The sequence below is a fragment of the Ranitomeya variabilis genome, chromosome 2, assembly GCF_051348905.1.
Source record: "Ranitomeya variabilis isolate aRanVar5 chromosome 2, aRanVar5.hap1, whole genome shotgun sequence".
In the NCBI taxonomy this organism is placed as follows: domain Eukaryota; kingdom Metazoa; phylum Chordata; class Amphibia; order Anura; family Dendrobatidae; genus Ranitomeya; species Ranitomeya variabilis.
In genome coordinates, this window is record NC_135233.1 from 107212281 (window position 1) to 107222850 (window position 10570).

The 10570-nt window shown below is 46.3% G+C and overlaps 1 protein-coding gene across 1 annotated transcript; it reads right to left on the reverse strand.

The window, feature by feature from the left end:
• Window positions 1-660: 660 nt before the first annotated feature.
• LOC143803666 (uncharacterized) lies at window positions 661-6050 on the reverse strand. The gene is made up of 2 exons (XM_077281447.1): window positions 4963-6050; window positions 661-932 (listed from the first exon to the last, which is right to left on the reverse strand). Exon 1 carries the CDS (start codon window positions 6048-6050, stop codon window positions 5007-5009), a length of 1044 nt encoding a protein of 347 aa, XP_077137562.1. The 3' UTR covers window positions 661-932; window positions 4963-5006.
• Between the last annotated feature and the right edge of the window lie 4520 nt (window positions 6051-10570).

Below are 10570 nucleotides of genomic sequence, written 5' to 3' on the forward strand. Positions count from 1 at the left end.
CTTCTTTATTATGTCCTAGCAGCACGCCACACATCTTCTTCACCGATGGGAGGTCATAGTGTGGGTACGTTCATCTTCACTGCAAAAAGAGAAAACAAACACTGACCTCTACAAACACTGCCCCCTACAAACACTGCCCCCTACAAACACTACCCCCTGCAAACACTGCCCCCTACAAACACTGTCCCCTACAAACACTACCCCCTGCAAACACTGCCCCCTACAAACACTGCCCCCTACAAACACTGCCCCCTACAAACACTGCCCCCTACAAACACTACCCCCTGCAAACACTGCCCCTACAAACACTGTCCCCTACAAACACTACCCCCTACAAACACTGCCCCCTACAAACACTGCCCCCTGCAAACACTGTCCCCTACAAACACTACCCCCTACAAACACTGCCCCCTACAAACACTGCCCCCTGCAAACACTGCCCCCTACAAACACTGCCCCCTACAAACACTACCCCATGCAAACACTGCCCCCTACAAACACTGCCCCCTACAAACACTGCCCCCTACAAACACTACCCCCTGCAAACACTGCCCCCTGCAAACACTGTCCCCTACAAACACTACCCCCTGCAAACACTGCCCCCTACAAACACTGCCCCCTACAAACACTGCCCCCTACAAACACTGCCCCCTACAAAAACTAAACCCCACAAACATTACATCCTAGGTTACAGACTTAGTACCATTATACCATAACAGATTCCTTAAGTGGCATAAATCAACTGGTCAATAATAGAACCAGTATTGGGCTTTTTCCTATAGCTCTGTAGATGTGGTAAACCACAATGTCATTTCTGATGACATCAGAAGACATCAAATATAATGTACAGGCATATGAAACGATTAAGACTAAACAATCTCATGGATAATGTTATGTTCTTCAGTTTTCATTCCAGCATCCAGATACTGTCCCTGGAAAGAAAAAGTAATGTGTCATGCATTGGCCTAGAAATCTGAAGCCTAATGTAAAAATAAATTATGTATTTTGATTGTTTAAATTTATTACATGTGCTCCATGGTATTTAAACTAGATTGTTACTAGGTTCCGTGTTAGGCTACTTTCACACTAGTGTCGGTACGGGGCCGTCGCGCTGCGTCGGCCCAATGTACCGACGCATACTGTGCAAGCGCCGCACAACGGGGGCAGCAGATGCTGTTTTTCCACGCATCCGCTGCCCCATTGTGAGGTGCGGGGAGGTGGGGGCGGAGTTCCGGCCGCGCATGCGCGGTCGGAAACGGCGGACCGTCGGCACAAAAAAAGTTACATGTAACTTTTTTGCTGCCGGCGGTCCGCCACAACACGACGCAACCGTCACACGATGGTAGCGACGTGTGTCAATACGTCGCAATGCGTTGCTAATGTTAGTCTATGGGGAAAAAACGCATCCTGCAGACGACTTTGCATGATGCGTTTTTTCGCCAAAACGACGCATTGCGACGTATGCAAAAAAACGCTAGTGTGAAAGTAGCCTTATTTGCACATAAGTGAGAACATAATGTATAATATATAACAATCCCCTATATGCAAAGTTGTTCGTATACTCCACATTTATCAAATGCCTTACCTTAATGATATAGTTTGGGCACATTACGTTAGTTAAACTTCTTAAGCATGGTAGAACACTTCCCAATGTTAGATGAGAGCAATGTATCAAATGTTACAATTCACAGCAAACATTGTTAAGCAAATAGAAATGTTTTATGCATATTAAAAATGATTGCAACAATGTATTTATTCTAGCCATTAACTGTCTACAGGGCCGGTTTTAGGCAAAGTGGGGCAAAGTTTAAAATGGGGCCCCAAATGCTAACATATTGCACATCATACAGAACGATTTTGGTTGTATTTACATGTGCTGATCTCAGGCCACTAAACGAGTGTGATCGACAATACTGAAGTCGTTGGACGCTTGTTTCACGGCATCTTTCCACCGTCTGAGAAAGAATGAAGGGGACAGAACAATCACTAATAGATCACTAACAGATCACCATATAGTATCATGTTATCAGCAGCACATCTATAGTTTACACCGGCGATGTGCTGCTGAGAACAAGGATTTTTATTCCGGCATAAACAATCCAATCACCCAATGAATATGCAGCATTTTGCTTGTTTAGTATAATACACCCCATAGTCCTCCATATATTATAATGTGCACCATAGTCCTCCATATTGTAAAATGCACACCCCATAGTCCTCCATATAATATAATGTGCCCCATAGTCCTCCATATAGTATAATACACTCCTCATAGTCCTCCATATAGTATCATACACTTCCCATAGTCCTCCATATAGTATAATACACTCCTCATAGTCCTCCATATGTTAAAATATACTCCTCAATCCTCCATATAGCATAATACACTCCTCACAGTGCTCCATATAGTATAATGCACCACCATAGTCATCCATGTAGTACAATTCACTTCCCATAGTATAATGCACCCCATAGTTCTTCATATAGTATAATGTATTCCCCATAGTCTTTGATACAGTATAATTCAGCCCACATATAGTATAATGCAGCCACCCCACAGAGTATAATGCAGCCACCCCAGAGTATAATGTAACCCCCCCAGAGTATAATGTAACCTCCCCATAGAATATAATGCAGCCCCCCAATATAGTATAATGCAGCCCCCTCATAGAGTATGATGCCATCACCCCTCATAGAATATAAATATAATACAGCCTCCCCCATAGAATATAATATACCCCCATAATATATAGCACAGCCCACATAGTAGTATATAACACAGCCCACATAGTAGTATAAAGCACTGTCCACACAGTAGTATACAGCACAGCCCACGGTAGTATACAGCACTGCCCACAGTAGTATACAGCACAGCCCACACAGTAGTATACAGCACTGCCCACAGTAGTATACAGCACAGCCCACAGTAGTATACAGCACAGCCCACAGTAGTATACAGCACAGCCTACAGTAGTATACAGCACTGCCCAAAGTAGTATACAGCACAGCCCACAGTAGTATACAGCACTGTCCACATCCCCCTTCCCTCCCCGCCTCTCTCCTCCCGAGAATGGCCGCACAGTCTAGCCAAAAAAATAAACAAAAAAAACACAAGCTCCTCACCTCTCCTCGAGCCCACGCTGCTCCCTCCCTGCTCCTGTGTCGCCAGCTGCCGCCGCACTGCCTAACACACAGTGAGTGCATGATGATGCGCACCCGCTGTGTCAGAGGCAGAGCGGGGAATGATGGGAGAGGGAGCGTCATGTGACGCTCTCTCCTCCATCATTGCTTTGAACTGTACCGGCAGACGCCGTTATAGTTCAGTACGGCGGGGGAGTCGGCGCTGGTGGCAGGCGGGCCCCCCTGCCTCACACGGGCCCCATAGTGGCTGCGTGACTTGCCGCTAGCTGGGGCCCTGGGGGAGCAGGGGGCCCCAGGCAGCTGCCTGGTCTGCCTGCCCCTAACGCCGGCCCTGACTGTCTAGAATATGTGACTCATGTAGATGTGCAGTCATACATATATTGTACTTCATGTCGAAAGTATTATGCCCCCTTCATGTTATTTTCATGTTTTAACATATACAGTTAAAAACAGTTTAATACATGAAACATTGAAAAAGGCCTATAAGACAGTGAAATTTGCAATTTGCTAAAAACAATATGGTACAAATACAATATACACTCACCGGCCACTTTATTAGGTACACCATGCTAGTAACGGGTTGGACCCCCTTTTGCCTTCAGAACTGCCTCAATTCTTCGTGGCATAGATTCAACAATGTGCTGGAAGCATTCCTCAGAGATTTTGGTCCATATTGACATGATGGCATCACACAGTTGCCGCAGATTTGTCGGCTGCACATCCCAAAGATGCTCCATACAAGGCAGGATGGATCCATGCTTTCATGTTGTTTACGCCAAATTCTGACCCTACCATCCGAATGTCGCAGCAGAAATCGAGACTCATCAGACCAAGCAACGTTTTTCCAATCTTCTACTGTCCAATTTCGATGAGCTTGTACAAATTGTAGCCTCAGTTTCCTGTTCTTAGCTGAAAGGAGTGGTACCCGGTGTGGTCTTCTGCTGCTGTAGCCCATCTGCCTCAAAGTTCGACGCGCTGTGCGTTCAGAGATGCTCTTAGGCCTACCTTGGTTGTAACGGGTGGCGATTTGAGTCACTGTTGCCTTTCTATCAGCTCGAACCAGTCTGCCCATTCTCCTCTGACCTCTGGCATCAACAAGGCATTTCCACCCACAGAACTGCCGCTCACTGGATTTTTTTTCTTTTTCGGACCATTCTCTGTAAACCCTAGAGATGGTTGTGCATGAAAATCCCAGTAGATCAGCAGTTTCTGAAATACTCAGACCAGCCCTTCTGGCACCAACAACCATGCCACGTTCAAAGGCACTCAAATCACCTTTCTTCCCCATACTGATGCTCGGTTTGAACTGCAGGAGATTGTCTTGACCATGTCTACATGCCTAAATGCACTGAGTTGCCGCCATGTGATTGGCTGATTAGAAATTAAGTGTTAACAAGAAGTTGGACAGGTGTACCTAATAAAGTGGCCAGTGAGTGTATATCCACAATGTATTTATACAATGCCCTCATTCATGTGGTGAAATAATGGCAGCTTTTCATCCCAATAACTATCTGTACCAACCACAATTACCACTTGAAGTGTCAGTGACTGAACAACCCTCTGTGGTGTCTCCATCCTAGTTGCCATCTTTGTGCTGACCTCTTTGATAACCCCACGGGTGACCTCACATTTGCTGCATGGAACTCTGAGTGCTCAACATTCCACCTTGTGACCTCACTTAGAACCTTCATATCCAAAGTCTAGAGGCTCTGACAGTAGACTAAAGAAATGTAGTACTTTACAACCATAGACTTTGAGGGTAGACGGCCTATTTTGGTACAAGGTTCACTATCTGAACACCCTGTAAAGTTTGTAATCTACCTGTATCCTTGATCCTGGCTCCTTGTTCTCCTCGTCTGCATCTCCTAAAAAAAGAATCTGTATCCTCGATCCTGGGTCTTCCGTTTCCTCGTCTTCACCTCCTGAAAAGAGAATCTGTATCCTCGATCCTGAGTCCTCCACTTCCTCGTCTTCACCTCCTGAAAAGAGAATCTGTATCCTCGATCCTGGGTCCTCCGTTTCCTCGTCTTCACCTCCTGAAAAGAGAATCTGTATCCGCGATCCTGGGTCCTCCGTTTCTTTCTCTTCACCTCCTGAAAAGAGAATCTGTATCCTCGATCCTGGGTCCTCCGTTTCTGTATCCTCGATCCTGGGTCCTCCGTTTCTTCGTCTTCACCTCCTGAAAAGAGAATCTGTATCCTCGATCCTGGGTCCTCCGTTTCCTTGTCTTCACCTCCTGAAAAGAGAATCTGTATCTTCGATCCTTGGTCCTCCGTTTCCTCATCTTTACCTCCTGAAAAGAGAATCTGTATCCTCGATCCTGGATCCTCCATTTCCTCGTCTTCACCTCCTGAAAAGAGAATCTGTATCCTCGATCCTTGGTCCTCCGTTTCCTCATCTTCACCTCCTGAAAAGAGAATCTGTATCCTCGATCCTTGGTCCTCCGTTTCCTCATCTTTACCTCCTGAAAAGAGAATCTGTATCCTCGATCCTGGATCCTCCATTTCCTCGTCTTCACCTCCTGAAAAGAGAATCTGTATCCTCGATCCTGGGTCCTCCGTTTCCTCATCTTCACCTCCTGAAAAGAGAATCTGTATCATCGATCCTGGATCCTCCATTTCCTCGTCTTCACCTCCTGAAAAGAGAATCTGTATCCTCGATCCTTGGTCCTCCGTTTCCTCATCTTCACCTCCTGAAAAGAGAATCTGTATCCTCGATCCTGGATCCTCCATTTCCTCGTCTTCACCTCCTGAAAAGAGAATCTGTATCCTCGATCCTTGGTCCTCCGTTTCCTCATCTTCACCTCCTGAAAAGAGAATCTGTATCCTCGATCCTTGGTCCTCCGTTTCCTCGTCTTCACCTCCTGAAAGGAGAATCTGTATCCTCGATCCTTGGTCCTCTGTACTCATTGACTTCACCTTCTGAAATGAGCATTTTCCCCGGAACACCAGTTTACACAGACCACAATCATTGTGACATCACGTTGTGAGGTAACAATGGCTATCTATATCACATGATGTCACAAAAATGACCATGCGTGACATCTGCTGGCATTAACATCGATAACAAGTAATTATACCATGGCAGAGCACATTGGTTAGTATGACCATACTTTCCACCCTTTGATAGCACAGTTTGTGTCCAGCGCATGGCAGTGACTTCATGTGCTGCTTAAAGGGAACCTGTCAGAAGGATTGTGCACAATAACCTACGGACAATGTCAGGTCGTCGCCGTTATACTGAATAAAATGATATCTTGGTTGATGAAATCCGTCTTATGGTTGATTCTTAATCTTTATTTTCAGTTTGTAGTTAATGATATGCTCGTGTCCTAAGGCGGGGCTGGTGTATGTGGTGCTCTGATTAGATATTCATAATGCAGACTGCTGACATGTCACTGATTCCTCACTGACCTGCCCCCTAGTTTGCATAATGAATACCTAACATACTAATACCTAACATGCTGCCTATGGGATCTGATTCATGCTTCCCGTGGAATTTGATTCACACTGCCTGTGGGATCTGATTCATGCCACCCAGGGGATCTGATTCATGCTGCCTGTGGGATCTGATACATGCTGCCTGTGGGATCTGGTTCATGCCACTCAGGGGATCTGATTTATGCTGCCTGTGGGATCTGATGCATTCTGTCTGTGGGATCTGAGTTCATCCTGACTGTGGGATCTGTTTCATATTGTCTGTGGTATCTGTGGTATCTGATTCATGCTGCTTGTGGGATCTGATTCATATTGTCTGCCTGATCTGATTCATATTGTCTGTGGGATCTGAGTCATGCTGCCTGTGGGATCTGATTCATATTGTCTGTGGGATCTGATTCATATTGTCTGTGGGATCTGATTCATGCTATCTGTGGGATCGTGTGCACAGCGCACCGATACAGTTACAGTCTGCGGCAAACCAGGGAGAATCGATCTCCCTGCTCTGCCGCCCGGCCGCTATGGGACCCTTGAGCAGCTGGGGGGCCCGGTGTCAGCAGCGGGCCCCCTGCCTGTCATCGCAGGTTCAGCTATATCGGCTGGATGCCGATACAGCTGACCGCATTGATGAGAGAAGGAGCATTATGCTCCTTCTCCCATCAACCCCCTGTCAGCGTCTGACGTCACAGACGCCAACACTGACTGCAGGCCCACTATCCGGACATGAGCGGGCGCTCGGAGCAGCGGAGAAGCCAGGAAGAAGAGAGGTGAGTATTTATTTATCTTTATTGGGGCTGCCTTTGAGGGGGCTTTCTTATACTACAGAATCCGCCTATGGGGGGTTTGCCTTATACTACAGAGTCTGCCTATGGAGTGTCTGCCTTATACTACATAGTCTGCCTATGGGGGGCTGTCTTATTACAGAGTCTGCCTAAGGGGGCTGCCTTATTACAGAGTCTGCGTATGGGGGCTGCCTTATACTACAGAGTCTGCCTATGGGGGGTTGTCTTATTACAGAGTCTGCCTAGGGGCTGCCTTATTACAGAGACTGCCTATAGGGGCTGCCTTATTACAGAGTCTGCCTATGTGGGGGCTGTCTTATTACAGAGTTTGACTATGGATAGGCTGTCTTATTACAGAGCCTGCCTATGGGGGCTGCCTTATTACAGAGTCTGCCTATGGAGGGCTGCCTTATTACAGAGTCTGCCTATGGGGGCTGCCTTATACTACAGAGTCTGCCTATGGGGGGTTGTCTTATTACAGAGTCTGCCTAGGGGCTGCCTTATTACAGAGTCTGCCTATGTGGGGGTTGTCTTATTACAGAGTCTGCTTATGTGGGGGCTGTCTTATTACAGAGTCTGCCTATGGGTACTACCTTATACTATAGAGTCAGTTATGAGGGGCTGCCTTATACTACAGAGTCTGCCTATGGGGGCCTGCCTTATTGCAGAGACTGCCTATAGGGGCTGCCTTATTACAGAGTTTGCCTATGAGGGGCTGCCTTATACTACAGAGTCTGCCTATGGGGTGCTGCCTAATACTACAGAGTCTGCCTATGGGGAGGCTACCTTATACTAGAGTCTGCCTATGGGGCCTTCCTTATACAGATATAGATCTTGCCTATGGGGGCTGCCTTGTGCTATAGAGTCTGCTTATGGGGGCTGCCTTATGCTATATAGTGTGCCTATGGGGGCTGTCTTATGCTATAGAGTCTGCGTATGGGGGCTGCCTTATGCTATAGAGTTTGCTTATGGGCATGCATTATACAATATAGAGTAGGCCGATAGGGAGTGCATTATACTATATGAAGGCCTATGGGGAGTGCATTATACTATATTGAGGACTATTTGTTACATTATACTATGTGGAGTCCTAAGGGGAGTGCATTATACTATGTTGAGGACTATCTGGTGCATTATAGTATATGGAGGCTATCTAGGGGGCCAACATACAGTGTGGAGATTACAGTTAGGGGGTGATCTTACAGTGTTGGAGCCATCAAACAGTTTGGGGGCTACTAAGGAGTCAGTATAATGTGTGGGTGGTACTATACAGTGAGGGGGCATTATAATGTGGATAAGAGAGCTTCAAACTGTGTATAGATGAGCTGTACAGGGGGGAGACTCGGGACATTATTAAATGTAAAGTGGGCACTTACTGTTATAGGGGAACGCAGGTTACTGTGACTATCAAAGGGGCACACAGAGGGCATTATTATTTTTCTAGGGGGCAAAATGTCGGCACAGTTTCCTAGGGCACTTGCATCTGGCATTACTAAATTATAGAGGGGTTCTTTAGAATTTAGAAGGCACAGAGAACCACACAGCAGGTGCAGTAATAGCGACACATACGGCAACAGCGGCTAAGTATTGGGGTATCAGCAGGATGAGTTTGTGCAGGTTGGGAATAGATGGTGATGGCACTGGAATATGAGAAGTGAAATATGTCTTTGTTGTAATCTGCAGCCATGTCATGGGTGGAAGAAGTTGTCATGTCGGTTTGGGCCAGATGGAAAAATGAATGATTCCGTCAGAAAGAATGTCAGCGGTAAGTCACCATCTATAACTGTGCTGAATCTCTTATATGTTCTGTAGGACTCGTATCTACGACTGACCATGTGGCAGTAATATCCATGTTGGTCTTTGTATAGAGATTATTTTCAGTAATAGCGCGGTCATCTGTTGAGGTCCTCCTCCACTATTAGGGTGTGTCACCGAGTTGTAATCAAGGTTACCTGGTTAGGGGCCCACTCAAAAGCTTTGCTCCCCGATCCAAAACCCTAGCTATGCCTCTGACTCTGTCCAGACCCATACCCATAATCACCATCAACTCCGCCCCTTTGAGACAGGTATTTTACTCAAGTTGTCCTATGTTTACAGCTTCAGGTAGGGGCCATTCACTCTGAGGTAATAGACTGTTATGTGCTAGGGGGTCTGCCCTCACCTGTGGTTCTTGGATTTCCTAGGCTAACTCTGCACAATCATGTAGTAGATTGGCAGACACAGGGAATGGTGAAGTGGAGCATTGCTTGGGTAACCAGCTTACTAGGGTGGATACCCAGTCAGTGCCGAAATACCTGTCAGATTTTAGGGATGTGTTCTCCTAGCACAGGAGTCAAGAAATTCCTCTTCATCGTCCTTGTGATTGCGCCATTAATCTTGTTCCTGGTGCCATGCTGCCTAAGAACAGACTATATAACATCTCTGGTCCAGGATGGCAAGACATGAAGGACTACATGCCGAAAAGCCTGGCAAAGAGTCAAATCAGACCATGCTCATCCCTCAGGGTTCTTTTTTGTAAAGAAAAAGGATGTGGGGTTACACCCATGCCTGGATTTCCGTGAACTCAATATGATCACTGCCCGTGATTCTTATCCACTCCCTCTCATCCCAGACCTCTTTAATCAGATTGTGGGACAAAAATGGTTCTCAAAACTGGACCTCAGGGGGGCATATAATCTCATTTGCATTAAAGAGGTGGATGAGTAAAAAACTGCATTCAATACGCCTGAGGGACATTATGAGAATCTGGTGATGCCCTTTGGGTTGATGAACGTGCCCACCACCTTTCCCCACTTAAAAATGACATCTTTATTCACCTGGTAGGCAGATTTGTGGTTATCTATCTGGATGACATATTAATTTTTTCACCTGACCTGGGGAGTCACCAACTTTCTAAGAGGATAAGACAATCACACTATAGCATAAGTCCCAACATGTTTCACCTTACATGCGGCATCATCAGGGCATGGGACACTGGTATGAATGGCCGCCGACCATACACAACACTCAGGGCCGGACTGGCCATCTGGCAATTCTGGCAAATGCCAGAAGGGCCTGTCTGGTCATGGGCTGCCTTGTCTGCTAAGTTGTTAACAGAATCAGTGTTCTCAAGATACCCATACTATTAAGAGTTGTGATGGAGCACAAATTTGCTGACTCCATCACTTACCCCAGCAGGCCATGGGTATCATTAGAAATATTGGTCTTGTA

Coding starts and splice junctions, on each gene's coding strand:
- LOC143803666 (XM_077281447.1), bottom strand. CDS start 6,050: ATGAGTACAGAGGACCAAGGATCGAGGATACAGATTCTCCTTTCAGGA.